The sequence below is a fragment of the Genypterus blacodes genome, unplaced genomic scaffold (assembly GCF_046128005.1).
Source record: "Genypterus blacodes isolate CSIRO-AG114 ecotype Tasmania unplaced genomic scaffold, CSIRO-AGI_Gbla_v1 ptg000438l_1, whole genome shotgun sequence".
NCBI lineage: Eukaryota > Metazoa > Chordata > Actinopteri > Ophidiiformes > Ophidiidae > Genypterus > Genypterus blacodes.
In genome coordinates, this window is record NW_027467208.1 from 1,519,951 (window position 1) to 1,546,057 (window position 26,107).

Genomic DNA, 26,107 nt, shown 5'->3' on the forward strand with positions numbered 1-26,107 from the left:
GGAAGAGGAGACGAAGAAGAAGGCGACCATGTTGATTTAAGGAAGAAGAAACACAATAGAGACGAATTATTTGAAGTAAAAATTTGTTATTAAACCGAATTACAGAAGAAGTAACTGAGCAAACGCACACTGCGTGTCCCTTGTAACATAATCCAGGAGCTACGGTAGGTTTGCGCTGTCTTCAACGCGTCCGCAGAGGTGAAAACATCCGCGTTCTAATAAGCGGGTTAGCACTTAGCTTACTAGCTTTAGCGATAGCAGTGCTAATGACGTTAGCCTCGTAGCTGCCTGTCATGTAACAGGACATCTACTAACAAAATGACGCAAATGAACTAAACGTGCAATTGTGTAGGGTAAATGTCACGATTTTAATAGAATGGAAGTATAAATATGCAGATATTGTTTAATAATTGGTTAAGCGTTGAGCTAGCTTAACAGCGGCTTAGCTTTAAGCCAGCTGTGTCTCACGAGACGGGACCAATTTAGAGCGCGAGCCGTTTGTCCCGGAATAATGCCGGCATTGGTTAAACAATTTGTTGCTAAGTGACGTTAATTGACATGAACTGTTTTTCCAATAAGGTTTGGAAACCCGAAAAGAGTGAAGCTGTTTTTTTAATCGCGGCGTCACAAAGTTGTGAAACATTCCTCAGCTGTTCCTCCATCACATCAACCTGTCACACAACTGCTTCACAACTCAGTCAGGACAGAATTACTCCTTTTAAACGTCAGGTTCACGCAGTTTATGATGACATAGAAATACAATTTGATGTTTTCTGCATAGACACACAGTCTTAAGATTAATGTACATTGTTGTTTTTAAAATTTTAGTTTTGGTGGTGTCTGTGGCTAATATGCGTTTTTAGCATCATTATTGTCATCGAAATTGATAGAAAGTGGTCATGAAACTAAGTCAAAGCTGTGTTGACTTATCAGCTGTTGAGACCAAGTTCACTTTGACAGCTGAGCCTAACCGTCACCCTTCTGGTCACTTAGCTTCTGACCATCACCACTAATAACTGTACAAAGATGAAAAGTATCCAGTGTATAATCTCTATTTGAAGATGTCGATTGTCAGTATTCTGTTTACCTTTGGCTTCTTTCAAGGTGACCAGTTTGAGCTGTTGGCTGACAGAGGAGGTAGCGGGTTGATCGACGCCACACTCGTACGCTTCACACACACTTCACTCACAGACCTGAAGTATCCAGCAGAGAAGGTCCAACACCTGCACCAGAGAGGAAACACACACTGAGGACTCCACGGGGGTAGAAAGCTGCTTGGCTTTGGACAATATTACCCCTTTGTTCAACTTTGTGATTTCAGGAAGCAGATTTATTTTCACATGTGGAGCAACAGAGACTCACACTGTGGAATTACACGTGGAACTTTACAGACTGTATGATTTTGGGGAAAACTTGTACAAAGTTGGAGATCCTATTTTCCAGGACATTGATATTGAGCAACTTTTATGGACTCAAAGCAAAAGAAAATATTCAGTTCAAAGACAGAAGTTTACGTATTGAACTCAGATTATATTGAACTAACTATTCCCCAAATTCAGATTGCCTTAGTTGTTCTGTTTCAGGACTTGAAACGCTTTGATACTTGTTCACATATAATTTTTCTATATAGTGAGCAAGTATATTGATGCATATGAATGCAAATTTCTCTTCATTTTGAAGAGCTCTTGTGTAAAAAGTTTTGTTTTTTTGTTGTACGTCAGTCACTCTGTTGTTTAAGGGGACCGAACTGCACGTACGTGTGTATATGTAAATAGTACCAACCGACTTCTGTTGTTAAAGCTTTGGACTAAAAAGGATAGAGAATATTGTTTGTTAATGCTTTATTAAACTTTTTTACTTTTGAAGAGAATTTTTAAAAAGAAAAACCTAAGAGGCAAAAATATACCTTGGAAGAAAAAAAAACTAGAGCAAGGAGAGTGAAGATGGCAACTGCCAGAACAGAGAACATTGGGCCGGTGGTTATGGGACTGAACAAGCAGAATGGACAGCTCAGAGGACAGACAAAACCACCCTCAGTCCAATCAGCCGCCACTACTCAAGGAAAGCCCTTGGGTGCCCTGCAGAAAGCAGGCGGAGCTCCACAGGACGGAGGAGGCATCAAGTTTGGAGACGACTGGAAAAAGAGCCTGACACTCCCTCCTAGAGACACCAGGGTCAGAACCTCGGTGAGTGGAAATGAATCCATTTTAAAAGCTCATATAAGCGTGTGGTGTTTTGTTTTGCTGTCATGTTAACATTCCTGTGTCTGCTGTAGGATGTGACGTCCACCAAGGGGAATGAATTTGAAGATTATTGTCTCAAACGAGAACTCCTAATGGGCATCTTTGAGATGGGTTGGGAGAAACCGTCCCCGATCCAGGTATGGTTGATTGGTCACATTGTCAAGAATTAAAAACAAATTGACCTGTTGCGGTGTATAGATACAAAATACTTTTCTGTAGGTATTTAGAAGGAGACTAAAAATAATGCCTTTCTCACAGGAGGAGAGCATTCCCATCGCCCTATCCGGACGGGACATTCTGGCCCGAGCTAAGAATGGAACAGGGAAAAGCGGAGCCTATCTTATCCCACTACTGGAGAGGATAGACCTGAAAAAGGACCACATACAGGGTGAGTTACTGCCACGTTCCCTAATGGAAGCACACATCTCAACTCTGCTTTAATCAAGGGGAATGAACTCCATTTTCATTTCCTGTTCACTTGTCGTTGTTTGCCACCGTTTTTTCCCAGCTAATATGAAACGTGTTTTTCTTTTCATGATGTAGCCATCGTCATGGTGCCCACCCGTGAGCTCGCCCTGCAGGTGAGCCAGATCTGCATCCAGATCAGCAAACACCTGGGAGGGGTCAAAGTCATGGCCACCACTGGGGGCACTAACCTGCGAGATGACATCATGCGCCTGGATGAGACTGGTATGTGTCCATTTCTTCAGCTTTACATAAGTCCTCAAATCAAAACAAATCTTGCATGTTGAGTCATTGTTGTTGTGTTTCTTCCTCAGTCCATGTGGTCATCGCCACACCTGGTAGGATCCTGGACTTGATAAAGAAAGGAGTGGCCAAAGTGGATCGAGTCCAGATGATGGTGATGGATGAGGTGAGCAGACAGAACTCGTTTAAAGACCGAGTGTAAAGGATGGATTGTAAATCACCACAGGATTTGATAGAAAACGCCATCATATTATCATCGTGCTTTGCTCCAAATGTATTGTGATGGAGCCGTTAATCAGGTTGGATCGGTTCCTGCCTCATCTGAAATTGTCTTCTTCCTCCCAGGCGGATAAGCTGCTGTCTCAGGATTTTGTGGTGCTCATCGAGGACATCATTAGCTTCCTGGCCAAACACAGGCAGATCCTGCTCTACTCTGCAACCTTCCCCATCAGCGTGCAGAAGTTCATGGTGGGTAGTCGACGTCACGCTGCACCACTCGGGCTGCCCAATGGCTCAGGGCCATTTGGCATCAGTCAGTTCACGCTGCACTCCAAGCTGTTCCCATACTACACCCAGCTCTGTTTCCGTGTGTTTGCCTGTTGTACAGTGTTCATCTACAGCCGTTCTAAGCCAACAAACAGGACTCGACAGCTTAGTTAGTCAGGATTATGTGGAAGAAATGGGTGCAATCATGCAACTCTTGATTTCAAGTGTAAGAAATCACCAATGTAGTTTGAATTGAATAATAATATTTCCTGTCCCTCTATCCCTCTGTTTTGTGTCCTTTAGGCCAAGCACCTTCAGAAACCGTATGAGATCAACCTGATGGAGGAGCTGACACTGAAGGGCATTACTCAGTACTATGCCTACGTCACTGAGAGGCAAAAAGTGCACTGCCTCAACACGCTGTTCTCCAGGGTAAATTGTTTACAAATCTTGTCTTTGAAACCAGTTCAGAATGTTGAGATTCATGTTACCTCAAACCTCTTACAGTAGATTTGTCAACTTTTTGGAATGGATGCGTTTGTGTTGAGTGATTTGGCAGCAGACCAGAGATTGTGTAATGTATGTAGCAATCCAAATCAGTTCTTTGTTTTCTCTTTCTCTCTGGCACAGCTTCAGATCAACCAGTCCATCATCTTCTGTAACTCTACTCAAAGAGTGGAGCTCCTGGCCAAGAAGATCACCCAGCTGGGATACTCCTGCTTCTACATCCACGCCAAGATGATGCAGGTCTGTTGTGCTTTGATGATGAGGTCATCGTTTTGATAGTAAATGTAGTATTGGTTGTTTCATATGATTTTGGTTTAGACTTCAGGGTTGTTTTGTACTTAGTCGTCTCTCTTTTTTTTGGCTTTTCACATCTGCAGGAATATAGAAACCGCGTGTTCCATGACTTCAGAAATGGACTGTGCAGAAACCTGGTCTGCACAGGTAAGCTTCTGTTGCATACGCACACACACACACACATTTCAGAAGAAGCTGTCAGACGCCATCAAGAAAGTGCACGTGGACTGATTTTGTTTCTCTTGACTTTCAATAGATCTGTTCACCAGAGGTATTGACATCCAGGCTGTCAATGTAGTCATCAACTTTGACTTCCCCAAGAATGCTGAGACCTACCTCCATCGCATTGGAAGATCAGGTATGATGACAAATGTGCTTAATGTGCAGACGTGTTCAGTTCACGATGTTTCTTCCTCTCAGCTCTTTTATGGGGCAAAATTCTCCATGAGCACCAACAGCGAACTCTTGTGTTGGCAGTGACGGAGATCACAATAAATCAATGTAACACTTCTTCTCTTAGGGAGGTTTGGTCACCTGGGCCTGGCCATCAACCTGATCACGTCAGAGGACCGCTTCAACCTGAAGTCCATCGAAGACCAGCTGGTGACCGACATCAAGCCCATCCCCAGCAGCATCGACAAGAGCCTCTACGTGGCCGAGTTTCACTCAGGCAGCCCTGACTGCGACGTGGAGGAGGTGGAGGTGAAATCAGGACGCCAACAGGACGGCACCTAAAAACAGGTGAGCTGCACGGTGAGAAGGTCCAGGTGCCTGGACTCTATGGCCGCACGCTGCTAGACACGTATTCCACCATAAAATGAAAGGGCCGTCTCCCTAATCTCAGTCTCTCCTTCCCTGCAGGACAGTAGGACACACCAGGCTTTTGCACAAACATCGGCGCTTGCACACAGCCACGTCTTCAGACAACTTTTCAGTTTTACATTTCTCACCTATCTTCAGAGCCGGATTAATGGATGCAAAGGCCGTTTTTTTATTTTTAAGCATTTCTTAAGCTTTTTCCTCAGAAAGCTGCCTCATGATTTACCTTTTTTTAAATGTTTTTATTCTTTTTGTCTAAGGTGGGGTAGGGGAGACAAAGTAGAACCATAATGTTTTGCACCAAACTCGGGACCGGCCTGTGTATGAGCAAAACACATTTTCACAGTCGCGCTTGTCCTAAAATATTGTTCGACAGCACTTGTTTTGTTGAAACAGTAATGCAAATTGTTCTCAAAGCAGTTTGAAGCCCGTCTGGAAACATTTCCCTCGGCTACCTTTTTTGTTTTCTTTCCCAGATTGCCAGCAGCAACACGATTGGTCTCCATGTCACAAACTCACAATGGTGCACTTACACCAGCCATTGTCCTGTTCACTTACACTGTCTCACTTAAGTGCCTTACTTCCCCCCCATGCGCACTCATCCATTCATAGCCCGCCGCCTTCTGTTCGCGCAGCAGAGAACGAGCACAAATACGATGAATTATAGAATAACCCAAGTTCATTTAAACATCCATTATGCAAGGCAAAGGGGTTCGCCTCCTCCTCCTGCTGAGAGGCGTGGAAACAGCTCAGACTCCTTGATTACCATCCAGAGTGTGAACGTTGCAATAAAAAAAGGGCAGCTTTATTTAAATACTACGTGACTGTTTCCCTTTCACTATGAATAATACATGTGTAGAGTTTATGAGACTGCCTGAAGACACAAACCCCATAACTCAAAAACGAGATTAAACCGGCATGAGAAATTGGCATCAGACCACATGCCTGCAAATTCTGGTGTCTGCTAGTGTGCTTGCTTCCAGTCTGCTGCTGTCTGGTAGTTTCTTCTTTTACACATAAACATTTGGCTGGCGAACACTGGAGTCAATCAGCCGCTGTAGTTGGTAAATGACAAACTGGTTTCTTATCCCACATGCAGTAACGAGACAGGACGGCTTGATCTGATCGGGTTCCTAACAGTTTTGATTGACATTGCAATTACCGACAACAAATCTTGGTGCACAGTGCTGATCAGTCAGGTATCAATAAATCTCGGGGGGCCAGACGAGTTTTAACATTCGCAGCGTTGTTAAACGTGGCCGACGTCGTTGATGGTTGGTGCAAAACAATGGTTTGACATCTCTGCCCTTTGCGTTCTTTCCCCCCTCACTTTAGGTTTTTTTAAATTGAATTATTTCAAGTATTGTGCAAAATGTAAGGTGGAATTCAGTTTGCATATTTGGAAGTCCTAAAGTAAAACTTTGCTTTTGAGCCCCATTATAAGAAAATAATAGTTTGAATGTTTTGGATCCTCCTCAGATTGACGGCCGTGCTCTTTTGATATTGTATAATAGAGATGAAATGGTTTCTTGGACCATTGGGTCATGGTTCATGTTCAATCTGTGAAGGATCGGTAAAACTTAAGTTGAATTACAACCATTGAATAAGGAAAACTGCATCAGTCTCTCTGCCACAGCGGCGATATGTTGAGTTTTCCCCCCTCAGCACGACTTCGTTTTGTAATTGTGAAAATGTGACGATTATGTTGTGAGGGGCTGGGCTCTTATTCTGAAAGCAAAATTGTAGCATCTTTGGACAGGCAGCTGTGACTTTTCTTTTTTGTCCTCCCTGTACAGAGTGTCACTAATGGTAAAAAGACAAAAAAGTAAATATTTTTTTGCTTTTTAAAGTTTATTTTTGACTTTGCTTAAAGCAGTTAGGAGGGTGGTCACTGTGAGGCTTTGGCACTGGGTCTTTTTGGAGGTGTGGGTGGGTTTGCAGGAGCCAAGTGTTTATCAGGCGCTCTCTAAGCGTCTCAGATCTTTCCTTCTCTCTGGCACTCAAAGCATCAGCGGAGCGACGACCGTAGTTTTGATTTCCCAGACTTCCCTTCAGAGTAAATGTGCTTAAGTACTTCTTTGACCAGTGTTTGCTTCTTCTTTTAAGTGCCAGAGAGACGCTTAAGTTACACTGCAGAGAGTTTCTGAAGAGCATTCAGGCGCTCGGAGCATCCTCAAACTGCTCCGCGGCGACGTTCCGGCTGATCCAAGCGCTCGGAATTGTTTTCAGCAGCTCGATCCGATTCCACTGGGGGCAATCTTTATACGAGGTGTTATGAATCATTTTGAGGAAAGAAATTGTAAATGATTCATTGTTTACACTAGTCGTTTACAATTACAAAAAAAAATACTTTGCTTCGTGGTGGTGGAGGTAGAATTGTTTTCCTTTCCTTTTTGTTCCTTGAAATTGATTTTCAGGATTTACATTGAAGCAAAACCAAAAATTGAAACGCGTGTGTGTGTGTGTGTGTGAGTGAGAGTTGAGTGAGTGTGTGTGTTTGTGTGTGAGAGAGAGAGATTTGAGGTGAGTTTGAGAAATATATGTGGTGTGTGTGTGTGTGAGAGAGAGATGGAGAGAGATTGACTGTTTGAATGCGTGACCCTTCTGGACTGAAAGAAGTTTGTATGTGTGTGTGATGACATAATCTCATGTCTCCTCTCCCATTCTTCTCTGTTATATGTTCTGATCACACCCCTGGTTTCCTTCCTTCTCATGATCTCCTTTGTCCTCATGTTTCCGAGCCTGTCGAGGATTTAAAACGCTTATATCTCTTGGTTCATGACATAAACTATGCATAAGGCATCTCTGTCATCTCCAACTTAAATGGCTACAGAAAGTGTCGGGAATTTGATTCGGAATTCATCCACGAATGGGCACCAAGGGGGTCATGATGAACGGAGCTTTGGATGTTGAGTGACTGGGTTGACTGATCATCTTGTATTGTTGACATGTCTTTCGTCTTAAGTGTGTGCACCTGTTGAGTCAGGGGTGTTGACAGGGGTGGGGTGGGGTGGGAGGGTGGGACCTGTTTGGGAAAAGGGGAAAAGTGAAAACTAGCTCAGATCGGTTGAGGATTTGGGTTCCAAAATGAGAATTAAAGCGTGGCTGCTCAGTCAATCAAAGTGGTAATTGGCAACAAAAAAGATTGATGGAAAAATGAGTGTTAATGGCTGAATTGTCCTTGCTCTGCATAATGAAGTTAAATTGGATCTCTAAATTTGAGCAGCACTAACGTAGACTCGCCCCCGGCTCAGGCAACTTCAGCCACGTTTAACGATGAACCATAGTAAGCTGAGGCTAAAGACCCAGCTGTATCTCCCCCCCCCGCAGCATGAACATAAAGGTGGGTTGTAAGATTCACAAATGGCTGTCAAATGTTTTTTTTTGTTTTTGTTTTCGTAAGCTAGGGATAAAGTAACAGCAGTATTTTTCTCTACAATGTGCAAAGGAAAGAGCGGTTCCATCGTCAATTGGCTGTCAGGTTGTTTTTCAGTTGAAATTCAGTTTTCTCAAGTCTCAGAGGAATCCTGAGCTCATTTCAATTTTCAGTTATGTTCTTCTCTACTTCCCCCAAAACAAACTTCACTCCCCAAATTAATGGAGTGACGATTTCGGAGCAGTTAAGTGAGCCTAAAACCAGACTCGCCATACATGTCATTGAGTTAAAACAAATAGGAAATTGTCCAGCAGTTTTGAAAATGTCATCCATCTGTTTGTTTTCCTTTTAATTTGTACTGAAGAGAAACATAATGACTTGTGTTCTGCACTCTGTCCTCCAATATTGTACTGTGGAAATACATGCAGGGGTTATAAAAATTGAATAAATTGGTTTGAAATTTACACTGTCTACTGTCTTGTTTGGCGTCTTCACATAATTTTAGCAGCATTTCTTTACAAACACTGTCATAGTGTGACCCAGACTGTACGTACAGGTGTGTGGGTGTTTTGTTTATGCTTGTGCTGCGTTAATATGTGCTAAATTACAATGCAACGCTCCTGAACCTGCTGCTGTAGGACCTGATAATGATGGAGAGTGAAGATGAGGATTTACCTGGGCCTTCTAGCTGATATTTATGTTGTGTAATGACACCATAGGGTGATGATTCTCTTATGTAAACAGATGGACTCTGATCTAAGAACCCCATAAGGCTTCTCAGGGCTGTCAGCTTTGTAAATTGTCAATTTTAAAGCTTGCCCTATCTTGATTGTGAATTAAATGCCGTTTAAAGGTTCGAATTCCGTAAAACAGCATATCGTGTATTTACATCTAAATCTTTTGACCTTGAAGGTGTTTCTTGTTCTTTACATTTTGCAACGTCAGAGCTCTCCGCCAATCGGGGACGTCGATGAATATAGACCCGCCTCTTCTCTTCTGAGCGAGCCAATGGTGTTAAAGGATGAGCCTTGACGTCAGCCATCACGCAAACCACGCCCCGACCTCATACACGCACGCGCCCACCTAAATTGATTGACAGATTTTTCTAACAATCGGCTTTAAAAGGGTCGTTTTCCGTCATCCAACCAATCCGTCGATCCCGGAGAGGAGGCGGGACTTTGCCGCAATTATCTTCTTCTGTGGTGCTGAGAGAGATACAACTTCCGGCTGCATCGTCCTCTGGAAATTACAACGTGAGTGTCTTAGCTTCTTGTTTTACCAGCGTGAAGTTTGACATAAAAACATGAATAGGGTCGCTCTTCTTTTCAGCTTGAGTTCCCTGTCTAACCGCCCTCAGCTTTACTTAATCTGCTGTGCGCCATTTATATTTGTCAGCTTTTTATGCTGGTTGAAAAGCTAGCGAGCTCTGTGCCGGGCAGCTAGCTGGACGAGCTAACATGGAACACGGCGAACGGTTCGGTTTTTATAAATGAAAAAAGGTGAATAAAATAAAAATAACGAAAGTCCGTGTATTAGTCTTATTGTTCACAAGATGTCTGATTGCGAGCGGGAGCCTGACACGAGCTGGCCTTCGCTCGCGCGGTGCTCAGAGCCTTCAGGGTTAAAACCCTCCTGATCTCTATCAGATTTAACTTCTGAATGTCTGCGGCATCAAAGCCGAGGGAGCAGAGAGAGCAGCTGGGAGGGAATCTTCAGTGTCCGTCGCTTTAGTGTTTGAGTTTGTGGGAAGAACTGAAGGATCTGAAGCAGTCTGAGCGGCCTTAGGGGGCTCAGTGGTCCTGCTGGATGGAAACCCTGTAGGCAGACCGCCCCTGGTGTTGGGGGAGCAGGCAGGACTCAAGTGATCCCAGTTTGCACCCGGGTGTCGCCCCTCCATCCTCTCATGCAGGAACACAAGACAAAGGTGCTGGTAGCTGACTCTCCTCCCCTTCTTCTTCTTCTTCTTCTTCTGTCCTTCCCTTCTTCTCAGGATGGGCAGTGTTTTGGCTGCCAGCTCCCCGAACCCGCCGCCCCCCACGGCCTCTGGCGGCGGTGGTGGCGCCCCTGTGCCCGGGCTGACGGTGCCGCCGGGCTTCGGGATGCCCCAGGTGTCCCCGGTGGTTCCCCTCTCGTCGGGGCAGCAGGAGGAAGACGAACACGCTTTACCAAACCCAGGAGCCTTTGAGGAATGTCACCGCAAGTGCAAAGGTAAAGAGAGGAGAGGACGGAGATGGAGAAGTCACTGTCTTGTACTTGTTGTTGTTGTTGCTATGGAGATGACACTGATCTCTACTCTAATTTAGAATCTGACTCCTTCACCGTTATGACAGCAGCCTGAATGACTCAGTGTCTCCATCTGTAGGCGCTCACACATCATTAGATTCCAGCTGTCCTGGCTTGAGCTCTGTTGCTATTGGAGACACATTAAACCTGAATCAGCCCGATCTCAGCTAGAGAACAGCTGTAGTTTCATAATTGCGTCCTCGCCTGGATGAATAGAGCTCCTACACTTAGACTCTAGAGGTTAGATGTTCACTGTGGCCTGTTTGAAAGCCGCTGCCTCCTGCTGTTTACACACAGCGTAAAGGCCACACACACACACACACACACACACACACACACACACACACACACAGACACAGACACAGACACAGACATTTAAACCTGCAGTCAGCTTGGAGATCACAATTCCCTCATCCTCTGCTTAAACCTGCTTGAATGTGTTTCTTTGCAGAGGTTTTCCCTCTGCAGATGGAAGGAGTCAGGCTCAGTGTCAATAAAGGACTCAGCAATCACTTCCAGGTCAGCAAAGTCACTTAACACCACTCATCCACACACAAACTGTGCCGTAGGTTCCACAGGATCTTTTCTTTATGTTGTCCTGTGCCACTTCCTGCCAGGTGAGCCACACGGTGCTGCTGAGCACCATGGGAGACTCCAGCTACAGGTTTGGCTCCACCTATGTCGGCTCCACGCAGACGGGACCTGCAGAGGTACAGAGCCGCCGCCGTGAAGTCGTTACCGTTTCCATCCCTTTGTGGAATATTAATAAGAGATCTGTGTGTTCAGTCCTTTCCTGTCATGGTTGGAGACATGGACAACGGGGGCAGCCTGAACGCCCAGATCATCCACCAGCTCAGCAGCAGGATACGATCCAAAGTGGCCTTCCAGGTAAAAGCTGCTTCTTCTCCTTCTTCTTCTACCTGTAATCCAGCTCTGCCCTCAGCCCATCACCTGATCTCACCCCGGTCTCATGCTGTGACTTTTCTCTCCTTCTCCTCAGACACAACAGAATAAGTTTGTGAACTGGCAAGGCGACGCTGAGTTCAGGGGCGAGGACTTCACCGCCGCCGTCACACTCGGGAACCCAGACGTCCTTGTTGGCTCTGGTAGGTCACCTGATCGCCTCGGTAACACCGTACAGCGCTCTGCGTCGGTCTGACCCCACTGTTGTGTCCTTCAGGCATCGTGGTTGCTCATTACCTCCAGTCCGTCACGCCGGCTCTGGCGCTGGGAGGGGAGATGGTTTACCACCGCAGGCCGGGGGAGGAGGGAGCCGTCGTGTCTCTAGCAGGCAGATACACAGGTGAGGAAGAGTGTGATGGCTTTGTATGAAGAACTCTGTAGAGGTCTAGAATTAGCTCATTAGACTAAAGTCGCCTTCTCCTTCTTCTTCTCTCACCAAGGCGGCAACTACATCGCCACAATGACTCTGGGCTCAGCAGGAGCTCACGCCTCCTACTACCACAGAGCCAACGACCAGGTGATCCTTACTTCCTGTCTACAATCGTGTGTGTGTGTGTGTGTGTGTGTGTGTGTGTGTGTGTGTGTGTGTGTGTGTGTGTGTGTGTGTGTGTGTGTGTGTGTGTGTGTGTGTGTGTGTGTGTGTGTGTGTGTGTGTGTGTGTGTGTGTGTGTGTGTGTGTGTGTGTGTGTGTGTGTGTGTGTGATGAACATGATCTTACCGCTCTCCGCTCTCGTCTTCAACAGCTGCAGGTCGGCGTGGAGTTTGAGGCGAGCGCCCGCATGCAGGACACCAGCGTGTCGTTCGGCTACCAGCTAGACGTCCCCAAAGCAAATCTACTATTTAAAGGTACAGCCATGACCAAGACCTAAAATGTCTAGAATACCTGGTTGGAAGCCTGATTGGTCCTCATGTAACCCTGTGATGTTCTCTTCTTCTCTCCTCTCCTCTCCTCTCCTCTCCTCCAGGTTCTGTAGATAGTAACTGGGTAGTCGGTGCCACATTAGAAAAGAAGCTCCTCCCCCTGCCGCTCTCTCTCGCCCTCTGCTCCTTCCTCAACCATCGAAAGAACAAGTTCCAGTGCGGTTTCGGCGTCACCATCGGTTAGACGGCGAGTCGGGTCGTTGCAGCACGGACACACTCATAAAGGACAAGCAGACGCAGGCGTGTACACTCGGGGTGTGTGTGTGTGTGTGTGTGTGTGGCGTCACAGCAGGTTCTCTTCCTTCAAACACATCCGGCCGGTAGTCCAGCGTTACTGATCCCCTCTAGGTGTTTGTGTTCCATACGTGCTGAGTAGAGTCACAGGAAGGTAACTTTGTAAATATAAACAGCTTAATCCTATCAAATCGAAATCAATTGCCTGAATAAGAATAATGAAGAATCCCGTTGGTTGGGAATGTATTGATCCTGATCTCCCTATAAAGAAAAGAGAACACAAGAGGAAGAGACGAGACGTTAAAGAGTCACAGTTCTTTGTTTTTATTCTGTCGTGTTTTGTTTTACTCAGTTTGTGTGTGTGTGTGTCGGCATGAAGGAACTGCAATCCCTCCTCTGCTTGTTTGGTGGTTGAGTTCTCCAGGTAGCAGGATGGAGCGCTGCACTCACAGTCATCACTTGTTTTGTTTTGTTGCCTTCTCTCCTCTTCTGTACGTCTGAACGGTCCAGTATACATCACATGTGTGTGTATATATAAACCTCTGGGAACACTGATACAATACAATTTCTTACAAAAACTCTCTTCAAATGTGTGGCCTCTGATCTGTGGCTGTGCGCCTTAGTGCCTATGAGCAGACGTCTTCATGCTGCAGCACACAGACACTTCAGACATCAGGAACGTTAGGGGACGTCCCTGTACACAGAGACATGATAGGACTCCATATGAAAGCCTGTGGGTTTGGAACAGTGATGAACATGCTCAGGTGTCCACATACTTTTGGCTACATATATATTGTACACACACAATGGAGGAAAGAGTCTGCTTGCCAACAACTAAAGTACTATAAAGGAAAGTGTTACGCCTGTATTCTGTGTGTTTCCGGTTGGAGCCACTAGATGGCAGTGTAAGCCCCGCCCCCCTCACCTGAGAGATCAAACTTTACCTCCTCTCTCTTATCACTTTGCCAGGAGGGAGTTACATCATAATGAAGAACATCATTCCAGCCAGAGATAAATCTGTCCCGGTTGGACCAAAGTCCCGTTCGCATGTCACTGGACAACTACACAGGTTGATTGGGACAAACACACATTAACTTGTGTGTGTGATAATGAGCCAATAAGTGTTAAGAGTAGGGAACAATGCGTCTGTGTGTCGCAACAGAGTGACAGAACTCCTGACCCTTCATCAGCGACTCTATCTCACCTGCTGCTCTGTCCTGATCTGTGTCATCATCTCACACACACACACAGCATCATGTAACCACATCAGACTTCTACGTATTGATGAGCACATTTTTGTGACCTTAAAGAAACTACGAGTGTAACTTTATGACTGTAACTCTACGCTCACATCAGGTCAGAGCTGCCTGTGTGTTTATATGGAAGCAGCAAAGTGAACTGAAGATGAACAGAAGAGTTGAGAGGAGTTTGGAAAAAAGATAAATCAATACACTCATATATAATTAACTCATATTAACTGACTTGAGTGTTTTGATCCTTAAGAAGTGGATCCTCAAACCAAAGATGAAACATTATACTGTTTTACAATGATGACTAGTATCTATATTAACCTGGAAATGATTGAATACATTCCACATCTTGGGTTAATCCCCTATAAATAGCAGTACAACTAAATGATGTGTGGTGATTATTACGACACATTTTAAGAGCTTTAACCTAAACGTTTGAGGTTTCATCAGACCGTCATGATGTCAGAGTCCGCCCTGATACATGATGTGGAAGAGGCTGTGACAGCACAGCACTCACCGCTGGACTTTACCCCTGCTTGTCCTGTATACGGCTCAGCTACCTATATAAACCCAGCGTGAGACCACACCGGACACACACACAGTCCATCAGACTCACAGGTAAGACGACTCAGCCTGGTGTTACTTTACATGATGTGAAATGTGTGTGGAGGAGTTTGTTTACCTTTTTCTTCTTCTTTTGCAGTGTCAATCATGAAGGTCCTCATGGTTCTGGTCCTCGCTGCTTTCACAGGTAAGCCAGTTTGTAGAATTGTTTGGTGGAAACATGTGCGTCAGGTAACAGCGTTATGATGTCATCGTTCCTTTGCTTCCTCCTCAGGTTGCAATGCCAACATTGTTTGGCAGAGCCAACCCACCGCCCAGGTGGAGATGGTGAAAGATGCTTTCTGGGACTACGTCTCCAAGGCAACGCTGACTGCTGAAGACTCCCTGCAGATGATCAGAGAGTCTGTGCTCGGAAAGGAAGTGAAGTAAGTTCAGTTTGGAGAAAAGTATGCATGGAAACACAAGTCAAAGGATGAAATGAAACCTGTCTCATGCATCTTTCTCTAAATGTTCTCAAATTTCAGTTTGTCATATCAGAGTTAATCCTAAACCTCCATTCTGCTTTTGTCTGTCCAGCACCCTCATTTCTGAGAGCACAGTCGCCGTCAACAAGTTCACCGATGCTCTGCGCTCTGAAGTGGCTCCTCTGACCCAGAACCTCCTCACTCAGGTCACCAACGAGGCCGAGCAGCTGAAGGCCCGTCTGGAGAAAGACATGATGGCCATGAGCGCTCGCGTTCAGCCCTTCGCCGATGAGCTGAGAGCAGACCTGGAGAAGAACGTGGAGCAGCTGAGGAGTGACATGGCCCCCTACGCAGAGGCCATGTCCCCCGAGGCCCTGAAGACCGCCGTGCAGCAGAAGAGCCAGGAGCTGAAGGAAAGGATGGACCAGACCGTGGCAAAGCTGCAGGCAGAGATGGTTCCCTACAGCGAGGAGCTGAAGGAGAAGATGGACCAGAGTCTGGATGAGTTCCAGAGGAGCGTGCTCCCCCTGACCCAGAGTTTTGAGACCCAGGTGACCCAGAAAACCCAGCAGATCCAGCAGAGCCTGGCTCCCTACGGCGAGGAGCTGAAGGCCAAGTTGGACATCAACGCTCAGGACGTGAAGGAGCAGCTGAATGCTCTCTGGAACTCCTTCATTAAGTTCACCCAGTAAATGAACTAACATGCTCTGCTCACCTATCACCTCTCTGCTGCCTTGCCTAAAGGGGGAGTCCAACCATGTTACACAGTAAATTCAATGTAATGATCTTTGTCACCATTCAGCACGTGAAACAACTCTCTAAAGGTTTTTGTAGTTGTGTAGTTTTCTGTTTCCTTTTAAGCCACATAAAGCTTTAACCTGTGCTCGACAAGTCACTTATATATACACACATTTAATATGTAAAAGTGGTGTAATCTCCCTTTAACAGTGTGTGGCCCATCAGTGCTCATGGGACAGATAAAAGGTGCAATGATAAAACCTCATTTCCTTTGTTTGTATGCAAATGAAACCCTGTAAACAATCAGTATTTTATCTATTGTGTCAGTGTTAACATTTGTCAGCTGCTCTCTATTAAAAAACAATAAACTGGAAAAAATGGAGTTTGTATTGTCACAGAGTTTTCTTGGTCGTTGAAATCAAACATTTAGTTTAAGCATCACCTCCAGATAAAATACAAAACATCAAAACAATATTCCTATTTAAATATAAGAATGTGAAAACATTCAAACAAGAAACCTTTCATCAATGAAGAGGTTCACGTTTTTTGGCTTTGCTGCCATCTAGCGGACTCTTCACTTCACTTCAGCTGTTGAGACACAGAAGAGGATTTGTACTTTATAAGCAGCTATACAACAAATGTGTTTATGAGTCGAGCTTTTTACACTTTTATTGTTGTCCTCTGGTTTCTGTGACGTCACATCCTGCCCGTGTGTGTGTGTGTGTGTGATTGTCTTCCCCGGCCTGATTAGCTTCACCTGTACGTCATCATCTCTCGTTACCTGCTATGTTTAGTTTCTGTGTTTCTCTCCCTCTGTGCCGCTTTGTCTTTGTTTCTTGTTTCGAGCGTCCCAACGTCTTTTCTAGTGCAGCCATTCCCAAATATAAAGCCAATTTATAATCTGAGAATCCTCTGCGGCTCAGCCAAACCTCATGATTCGCTACCTGCTTGTAGTCAGTCACAGGAGTCAAATAAGGTGACTGACTACAAGCCTCAACCTACTTGTCTGAGTTTCTTGTTTCGTCTTGACTGATTTTCCTGTGAGTGTTTCATTCTCTCTCTGTGGATGCTGAGAGATCCTGTCCTTGTGTTTGTGTGTGCCTTGGATTTTAGTTCGCTGCTTCTGTTTTTAATTTCTCAACCCTATAACTCAGCAGTGCCTATCATTTGTGTGTTGGCCCTTTTGTATAGTGTTGTTTGGGTTTTGAGTCTTAAGGACCCACAAATCAACCAGTAGGAAATTGGCAACAAAATCAAAACACCCTGACAAAGCACAACATAACAAAGACATCCAAAATGGGAAAAATAAATGCTCATCTCCTGATATTTCTTTCTGCATTTCCTTCATCTTATCCCTTATTTATTAAAGACCAGATGAATGACTTCATTGAAGGTCAATAAAAGTTATCAATTGGACCGTTTCCCATCTGTGCTGTGTTGTTAAAGCAGACTCTGCACCACATTCATTTGACGTTGACACATCTCAGTGATGTGACCTTAGACCTGCTCTAGTTTGGCTCTCAGTAGCATTTAAGTGTTTATTTTTTATTCAATCTATCAATACCAAAAAGAATGTGATAGTAAAATCCAGATATACGTCTTTAGGTTTGTTGTGTTGACTTTAATATGTTGTAACTTTGACTGCAGCTGAGCAGGAGAAAGACTGGATCATATTCCATAAACACGACCTTAACTAACATCACATACCTGCTGAAACAAACCATCAGGCGCTTTAATGCAACACAGACCCAAATTCTCTACACTCTCATATTTTGGATGTTTCTCATTCCAGCTACGTGGTTCTCTCTGTACGTTCTGTGTGCAACGTGGAGCCAAAATTACACAGAAGGCAATAAAAGATGACAACAACACAGTTCAAACCGGGAACTTCGGACACAGGTCAGACATCGGCCTGGCATTTATTGGACATAGAGTTTCTGATACAGTATAAATAGTGAGTGCAGCTCTCAGGCAGCCTCACAGTCACCACTGCTCAGGATCACTAAGGTGAGTTACATATGTAATACTTCATATAGACATAACAATGAAAGACAGAATGCAGATGATGGCTTTAAGAGAGAAAATAAATAAATATAAGGGAAAATCTAAGGAAAAGTATCTGTGTCAAAGTCTTTTTCTCATCCTGTGATGTTCCACCCAGGTGTCCTTATTCCTCCTCAACATGAAGCTGTTTGCAGTCATCTTTGCTCTGGCAGTCGTCTCAGGTGAGTTCATCTGAGACATTAGGAGGTGAATTCTGATGGCGGGCAGAGTTTCTGTGTCGGTGCTCAGAGGTGTTTCTCTCTGCTCTGCTCAGGCTGCCATGGCTCCACTGTCCCTCGGGACGATGAGAGATGGGAGACGGCTGTGAACAAGTTCCAGGAGTACTTCTCAGGTCTGAACGGCAATTTTTTGAAGGACATCAATAGCCACGAGATGACCCGAGAACTGGAGTGAGTTCACTTATGTCCCATCTGTAGTCATTAGATCAGAAGCATTGAGACATCTGGACTCTGGCCTCTCTCAGTTGTTTGTCCCCTTAAACTGCTGCATGTCAAACTTAAATATAACTTCATAAACCTGCTCAGTAAGGACTTATGAAGCGCTTTGGTTCTTCATTTAACACACATACTGTAGTCAGCTGAGTGTGAGGAATGTTCCAGTGAGGTGAGACGTGAGGTGAGACATGTACAGAGCCTCGACTGAACTCTGCTCCCTCCACTTGTACTGGTTTGCTATCAGATAATATTGGATATTTCATCATTTCAGCCCAAATCTAAAGAGTTGATTCCTTGGATATTTGATGAGTGTGGTACTAAGTTCCTGCAGCACAATTACAAATCATTCATTTCACATTATTTCACCTCTGGGTAAAACGTGAAATCACTTTTTTATTGTAACATTATTTTCCACATACTTTACGTTATGGTATTTAAAGTATAGAATGGGCAATGTTGGTGTTTTTATGACAAAACAAATTAGGAGAAAAAAAAAGCCAATCCAAGCCAGAAGCCAATCTTCATTAATTTATTCAACAAATATAAAATATAGTTACATATATTTCAAAGAAGTCATTTTCCTGTAATATGTTTTTAACATCTGAGAACAAAGCCTAAACCTCATCTGCCCCCCTCCCCACCCAGCACCCTGATCCAGGACACCATGCATGAGCTGGCCCTGTACAGGGACGACATACAGACCAAACTGGGGCCCTACACTCAGGACGCGGCCCAACGTCTGGCCCAGGACCTGAAGCAGCTCGCCGAAAAGCTGAGAGACCACATGGGCGAGGTCAAGGATCAGGTGACCGAGTACGCCCGCGAGCTGCAGACCATGGTGGAGCAGAACACCGATGACGTCAGGGTCAGGTTCAACGCCTACACCCGCAAGATGAAGAAACGCCTGGGCAAGGATACGCAGGAGATCAGAAAGTGAGTCAGATGAGACAGGGGCTCGCTTCACTGGAGGCGATGGGGAACTCAGTGCAGTAAGAGCAAAGATGATCCATCGCTTTGTCTTGATAGAAATGGATCCACCTTAAATATGTTTCTAGAGCTCATCAGAACATTTTAGAACATTCAGAAACTCCATAAATGTACTCAGTGTTCTTTATTCTCTGTTTTTTTCTTCAGGCATGTCACCACCTATGTGGAGGAACTTCAATACCGAACCTCAGAAAACATGGAGGCCATGGGGACGCGCTTTGACCCCTATTTCACTAACGTGCGCGAGAACGCCCAGGCCAAGATCAGCACCCTGAACGAGCTGCTGAAGACCCAGGTGGAGCAGATCCAGGACAATGTCCAGGACACGGCGGAGGACATCAGGGAAAGACTCCAGACAACAACATTCAGCCTGAAATCCGTTGTGGAGGAGAAGATGGAGGAAATCCGACGCTGGTTTGGTCTGTAGGCGCCTGGAAACCAAACAGTGATGAAGCACAATCTGCACTTTGTTTACCTGAAGTTTAGAGTTCATGAATAAAGTGACTCCTTCATTACATAAACACAGTGTGAGCGACTCTTTTACACCAATATCAAGGTTTTGTATTAAACATCTCTCTCTGTTTGGTCCTCAGTAATATGCAGCGTTACACAAACAAACGAGTCAGAAATCAAAATTGACGAATATAGTGATCATCGTCCAAAATATTTTCTATTCACATCCATTTAGCATCAACAAACGTTCACGTGTTCCCTGTCATCTAACCACATTGATGGATTAAAAAGTGGCTCATATTTCAAAGTTTGCACTGCTATAAAGTTGGAATTAAAACATATAAATTATAAAAGGTTGAAGGAAAACTTAACATAACATGGTATGAACACGTAATGTGTAAAAAGATAAACCTCACTAACCTGGCAGCTGTAGCAAAGTCTCATCAACGGGGACGAGTGAGTTTACGTCCCTCTTGTGTGGTCCATGTAATGTTAGTGCAGCTGTGAGATCTCCTTACAAATCTGTAACTCTCAACCACGTCTGGCCCCGAGCTGGCTTTCTTGAAGTTCATCAGGGTGGAAAACGTTTTCCAACATGTGCGACATTTCAAGCAATCAGGTGACTTGTGACATTTAGCGCTTTGGGTGCTGAGGTCTTCTTCTTTAGTGACATAAGAGAGAGGCGTGGGGTCAGAAAGCGAAAGTCCAAATGACACTGGTTGCAGTAGAACGGACGGCGTGTTTGCAAACAAATGTTTAATACTGTGGTATGACTTGGTTGTGCAAACTTGGGCAAGTACAATTTCTTTGAGCATGATAGTTTGGAGTTAAGTGATTGAGAATTTGAGTGAGGAATACAAAACGAATCCTTCATCTTTGAGCATTACCGCGATTATAAAGCACAATCAGCTGCTAAATTATCCCCAGAACTCCTCGTGAATGTCTGTGTGTCTGTGTGTGTGTGTGTGTCTGTGTAAATGTGTGTGATCATATTATCTCTGCTCTCCCATAACTTTAGTTTTCCTGCAGGAGAGAAGGGAGGAAACCGGAAGTCGCCGCTCCAACCCCGTTCCCATGATCATTTAAATACGGTCATTTTGAAATAAGTGCGATTTTTTTGGTAAACACTAAATTTAAAAAATATTACTCCGTCTATTTAGGTTTCGCAATGTTAAATTAAACTATTTGTAAAATAAATATATTTAATCTTACGGGGGTTTGCAGGAGCTGCACGTGAAGCTACGGCACGGTGAAACCAAACTACTACACTTCCGGTCATTATTTTCAACCAATCAGATTTCTTGAAATGTTTTTCTAACCCAATGGGTTGCGTGTTGCCAAATATAGACGTCACTTCCGTTTATACAAACATTGTTGTCATCTCCATGCGCACGTTCATGTCCACACTGGAGATGTTTACATTCTATCGTGTTTGTTGACGCGTTTCACGATGAGCAGCTTTTGTAGGGAAGTCGTCACTCTTCAGCTGGGACACTATTCCAACTTTGTCGGGACCCACTGGTGGAATTTACAGGTGAGTTTGTATTGTGGGCTCGCGCTACGTTAGCCAGCTACAGTTAGCGTAGCTCCGCGTGAGTTGTCAAACTTTGTTGGTGGTTTGCGTGCATTTAGGGATCTTAACACTTAGGACACGTGACATAAGAGAGCAGGCAAGGAGTTCCTCACGCTGTGAAATGTTAGTCATCAGGTATTTGCTAAATCTGATAATTAAGTCCTTTGTTTTGGACGGACAGGAGACTTATGAAGCTATACTCAACATGCACACGAGTGAGGTTTTGTAGACATTTAAGTCTTTCTAGGTTAAAGATAGTTCGTTACCAGGCTTAGTGTTTATAGTTTTATCTTCAGCTCACCTGAAACTGAAGAAAGTAAAGGAAAGGAAGTATAACAGCCGCAGCAAACATGGATGGAGCTGAGTTACAGATCCTAGTCAGACATACAGTATCGGAGCGTGTGTGTGTGTTGCTTTGCAGGATGCCTCTTTATCCTACGACCAAGAGTCGCCCCTTGGTGAGATCCAGAGCGATGTTCTATTCCGTGAGGGCCAGACTCTGGGCGGTCACGTCACTTACACGCCTCGCCTCATCGCCATGGATCTCAAAGGTAATCGAGCTTTGTTTGAGTCAGTTTCTTCCTCGGTGTTTTGAAGTTGAGTTTTCCCTCAGCTGCTTCTCATGATTCTGCTGACTTTGTGATATGAGGAAGCTTGATCCCAGTCAGTCTGACAGCTGTGTGTCGCCTGCTTTATGTCTGAAACAGGAAGCCTACGCACTCTAAGGCAAGAGGGGAGTCTGTATGAAACCAAAGATACCTCAGCTTTCACATGGTCAGTCACAGTTTTCACAACACATGATGTCATTTTTTTAGGTTTTGAAATCATTTGTTTAGATTTCTCCATTGTTCTGATTTGGTCTGAATTACTTACTTACTTACTTAGTTTCTTACCCATACATGTGACTCCGTCTGAAATTGCTTCATATATTGAACCCAGCCTTGTGTTTTCTGGGGTCTTTGTGTTGTTGTATTGATTTGGTTTGGCAGGGAGGGAGACCTGATCACGCATACGGAAAGTCCTTCCACAAAGAACCCTTTTCTCCAAGATCTGGACAGGCTGGATGTGAGTATTTAGAGTTTGGAGGAAACATGCAGTGACATTAATAAGTTGCTTGATCAGACGTATTTAACCCGTACTGTTCTTTGCCTTATCCTTTGCTTCCAGAAGGGGGAGATCCTGACCGAGGCTGATTTTGTTCCTAGCTCTATGCCGAAGTCTTTGGGTAAGCAAAACACTCATGTAACGTATCTATTCTGCCTGTTACAGAAGTCTGATCAAACCCAGCCCCTTGCTCGTCTCTCACACACTTGTATACCCACCTGCCGGCAGGTGCGCTGAGCGTGGACACGGTGAACAGCCGCCTGGAACGAGTCCAGAATAGCTACAAGCTGGAGGGCACGGTGCAGGTGTGGTCCGACTTCCTCCGCATCCACCTGCACCCGCGCAGCATCTCTGTCGTCCACCGGTACAACCATGACGGGTAAAGTCCTGAAACCATCACGCAGCCTCACAGGAGTCAGGAAGTAGTTAGTCTGGTTAATTGTGTTGTGGTGTCGTGGTTCAGGGAGGCCGACCGCTTTGAGGCGTTTGGCCAGGGAGAGGCTCTGCTGCAGGGACCGGTGCTGGAGGAGCTGGAGGACAAACTACATTTCTTCGTAGAGGAGTGCGATTACCTTCAGGTACCTCTACTCCCCTCCTCTTCTTCATCGTTTGTGTTTTTGTTGTACTTCACCTGTAACTTCTGAAAAGATCCAGAATGCTCTTTTTTCCAGATTGATGCATTTCCTCCTCTAAATGCTCACACACACTGTTTTCCTCCGCAGGGGTTTCAGGTTCTCTGCGATCTGGCTGATGGCTTTGCAGGCCTGGGGTCAAAGGTCACAGAGATGCTACAGGACTCGTATGGCGGGAGAGGAATCCTCACCTGGGGCCTGGCACCCGTCAGTCATCCAAACTCTGTGAGTGTGTGTCTCGCTGCTTTATTGTTTGCTTTTGCCCTTAGATACTTGGTGTGTTGTGTATGAGCTCCTGATAGTGTGATTGTGTGTTAATTTCTTTATTTCTCTTCAATCAGACTCCCATAAAGGATCTGTACCACCTGTTAAACTGCACCTTAGGGACGGTCCACCTGGCCAACCACAGCTCTTTGTTTTGCCCTTTGACCCTGCGTGGAGGACTGAGCAGACGACCGTCCCCTCCTACAACCTTCCCCCACCTAACTTATGATGTGAGTTGATTACTTTACAGCAGAAGGTTTAACCCTATAGACACTGTGTTCTGGTATATGTTCCTGTTTAAGGCGCTGTGTGTGGTGGAGTCTCTCTGTGAACACGTCTGTCTCTCTCCCTCTCTTGGCTCTCAGCCCTCTCTGTGGTACCACTCCAGCTCTGTCCTGGCTCTGGCCCTGGACTCCCTTACTGTGCCTTACAGGCTGAGGCACAACAGCGTCCCCATGTGGCAGGTGGCAGACGAGCTCGCCGTGTCTGGGAGAAAGGTAACTCAACAACAGAAGCACTGGAACAATGGCTTCGCCTTGCAACAACACGTGACCGCTACGTTCCTTATTTCAGGTTGCGGCTGCCTATGGTGGCGTTCCCTTTCCCATGATGCATGGCGGCACCCTGCCTGACGCCCTCGGTGCCTGTGCAGATGCGCCTCCATGGAAACCCCTATCAGCTTGTCCAGAACTGGGAGATGGGCGATGCTACAGCCAGTTGGTGACGCTCAAGGGCTTTGAAGACCAGAGGCTGATCAGGTCAGGTCACTATAAAGAGAAGAGCTGTAGCTGTAAAAAAGAAAAGCATACTTGATGATACTGATGCTTACTGGAGTACAAATGTGAACCCTCACAGAAAGCTCCTGTGGGGAAAATGTCAGTGTAACCATGGACCAAGTTGGTCATTTTGTAAATTAGTATGTACTTAGAAGTGTACCTATACTATTGAACTACAGATTAATTAGAGGCTGGAACGTTCATGTCTTGTCTTCTTAAACCACCAGCCCTCCGGTTCCGGGGATCCCACCTCCCACCGCCCTGCACACCCTTCACAGTGGGGAAGACGTCTTGGCATCCTACATCCGATCCTTCTACCCCACTGCACCTCTGTGAGTCTCCACACCCACACACAGATATCAAACCACAGTGTTTGCGCATCGTTTTGCAAGCTAAACTGTTCTCTGGTCCCACAGGGCTTTGCAGCTGGTGTCCACTCCCAGTAAGCTGACGCCTCCTTTCCCACAGATTTTCAGCCCGTCTGTCGGCGCTCGAGGCTTTTTGCAGAGCGAGTTTCCTCTGCCGGGCTGTGAGTGCAATTTTTAAAATTTACTTACTTTGAATTTAATATGCTGGTACCTGAAACTGAACCAGATTCTATGAAGCTAGAATGATTTGGGCTTTAAAGGTTGAACTGTGTGTGTGTGTGTGCAGCTCTGGCTCCATCGGTCTCCTCCGTGCCCGTCTTGACCTCCCTCCAGTCCGGTCCTGCACTCGGCCCCTGGCTGTCTGAGCTGCACCGCTGTGCCACCGCCTTAGAAATCCGCCGCGCTGCCCCCAGCTTCCTCTCTCAGGGGCCTGAATTAGCCGACTATGAAGAGGCCCTGGAGCAGCTTCGAGACCTGGCCCGTTGTTACCGTGACGACAGCAGCAGTATGATGCACTCTTCTTCTGAAGACGATGATGATTGACGTGTGTTAAATTTGTATGGATAGACCCACAGCACTTACCTGACTGGCAGGAACCTCATCTGCTTGGTTGACTGGTCTATGCATGCACTGATCGCTCCAGAAGGAAGAAGAAGCTGGATTGAATATCATGACAAGATAAATGGTTCGAATTAAAAAATGTTTGTCTGTTGTATGGCTTGATGTTGAATGAAGTGTTATGAATGTTGGATAGTTGTTACATTGCCTCAGATCATGACTGTTAATCTATAATTAAATCTTTTATACTAAGACTTTAAATTTACATCTTCCATTAATGGATGTGGTCTGATGCAGCTGATTGGTAGCATTACTGTAAAGCTCTGAGCCATCATTATCCAAATCTTGGCCAAGATATGGGCCTTCTACAAAATGAGCAATTTGGTCCATGGTTACTGTCGTTTTTCAGGATTTGACCAAATAATTAAATTTGCCCCAAACTTACTGGAAGTGATCCTGGTGCCATCTAGATGCTGTTTGAATTCCTGGCGCTCTAGCACTTTCCTAGGCCAAAATATGGGCCTTTTCCTGAATGAGCAATTGGGTCAATGGTTACACTCATTTTGTCAAAGTATCACCAAAAATTTTGGAATTGATCCTAGTATTGGATCCATGAGTAAAGGTATTGATATTACCGCCAGTCTTAAGCTGACGCTTGGCCCATCCTGACCTCCATCCAGTCCGGTCCTGCACTCGGTCCCTGGCTGTCTAAGCTGCACCGCTGTGCCAGCGCCTTAGAAATCCGCCGTGCTGCCCCCAGCTTCCTCTTTCAGGGGCCTGAAATGGTCGGCTATGAAGAAGCCCTGGAGCAGCTTCCAGGCCCGGCTGTTTTTATAATGAAGCAGCTGCATTATTTTGATTGAGGATATTAAATTTGTGTGGATACTCATTTGCACTTACCTGACTGTCTGCTTTGTTTACTGGTCTATGCATGCATGGGTCGTGTTATTGTAAAGCTCTGAGCCACCATAATTCTAATCACGTTTATAAAGTATGAAAAACCTGATAACTGTGCCAGTAACTGACCTTTAACTGTTTGAAATG

The 26,107-nt window shown here is 45.2% G+C and overlaps 5 protein-coding genes across 6 annotated transcripts; all 5 read left to right on the top strand.

The window, feature by feature from the left end:
• LOC142989549 (putative ATP-dependent RNA helicase ddx6) lies at positions 1 to 8,897 on the top strand. Of its 2 annotated transcripts, none has more exons than XM_076139087.1 (13): positions 1 to 164; positions 1,105 to 2,186; positions 2,276 to 2,380; positions 2,502 to 2,631; positions 2,787 to 2,933; positions 3,023 to 3,117; positions 3,297 to 3,419; positions 3,741 to 3,869; positions 4,068 to 4,184; positions 4,322 to 4,385; positions 4,495 to 4,596; positions 4,759 to 4,979; positions 5,100 to 8,897. In XM_076139087.1, exons 2-12 carry the CDS (start codon positions 1,944 to 1,946, stop codon positions 4,971 to 4,973), a joined length of 1,470 nt encoding a protein of 489 aa, XP_075995202.1. In that variant the 5' UTR covers positions 1 to 164; positions 1,105 to 1,943; the 3' UTR covers positions 4,974 to 4,979; positions 5,100 to 8,897. The 2 variants fall into 2 exon arrangements, with proteins under 2 accessions (XP_075995202.1, XP_075995203.1); XM_076139088.1 differs by having other exon boundaries at positions 5,105 to 8,897.
• A 728-nt stretch (positions 8,898 to 9,625) lies between these two features.
• On the top strand, positions 9,626 to 13,417 carry tomm40l (translocase of outer mitochondrial membrane 40 homolog, like). The gene is made up of 10 exons (XM_076139089.1): positions 9,626 to 9,686; positions 10,424 to 10,641; positions 11,168 to 11,235; positions 11,334 to 11,426; positions 11,503 to 11,604; positions 11,717 to 11,822; positions 11,897 to 12,019; positions 12,120 to 12,196; positions 12,423 to 12,525; positions 12,645 to 13,417. The coding sequence occupies exons 2-10, from the start codon at positions 10,425 to 10,427 to the stop codon at positions 12,782 to 12,784; spliced, it is 1,029 nt and encodes a 342-aa protein (XP_075995204.1). The 5' UTR covers positions 9,626 to 9,686; position 10,424; the 3' UTR covers positions 12,785 to 13,417.
• Positions 13,418 to 14,682: 1,265 nt separating this feature from the next.
• On the top strand, positions 14,683 to 16,216 carry apoa4a (apolipoprotein A-IV a). Its single transcript, XM_076139431.1, has 4 exons — positions 14,683 to 14,702; positions 14,788 to 14,835; positions 14,923 to 15,073; positions 15,225 to 16,216. Exons 2-4 carry the CDS (start codon positions 14,796 to 14,798, stop codon positions 15,802 to 15,804), a joined length of 771 nt encoding a protein of 256 aa, XP_075995546.1. The 5' UTR covers positions 14,683 to 14,702; positions 14,788 to 14,795; the 3' UTR covers positions 15,805 to 16,216.
• Positions 16,217 to 17,845: 1,629 nt separating this feature from the next.
• apoea (apolipoprotein Ea) lies at positions 17,846 to 19,839 on the top strand. The gene is made up of 4 exons (XM_076139432.1): positions 17,846 to 18,075; positions 18,168 to 18,303; positions 18,994 to 19,281; positions 19,483 to 19,839. Exons 1-4 carry the CDS (start codon positions 18,033 to 18,035, stop codon positions 19,760 to 19,762), a joined length of 747 nt encoding a protein of 248 aa, XP_075995547.1. The 5' UTR covers positions 17,846 to 18,032; the 3' UTR covers positions 19,763 to 19,839.
• Positions 19,840 to 21,135: 1,296 nt separating this feature from the next.
• Positions 21,136 to 25,467, top strand: msto1 (misato mitochondrial distribution and morphology regulator 1). The gene is made up of 14 exons (XM_076139210.1): positions 21,136 to 21,322; positions 21,783 to 21,912; positions 22,069 to 22,135; positions 22,351 to 22,426; positions 22,529 to 22,586; positions 22,694 to 22,844; positions 22,929 to 23,043; positions 23,188 to 23,322; positions 23,439 to 23,591; positions 23,727 to 23,858; positions 23,935 to 24,119; positions 24,365 to 24,469; positions 24,554 to 24,666; positions 24,792 to 25,467. Exons 1-14 carry the CDS (start codon positions 21,239 to 21,241, stop codon positions 25,046 to 25,048), a joined length of 1,761 nt encoding a protein of 586 aa, XP_075995325.1. The 5' UTR covers positions 21,136 to 21,238; the 3' UTR covers positions 25,049 to 25,467.
• Positions 25,468 to 26,107: the final 640 nt, after the last annotated feature.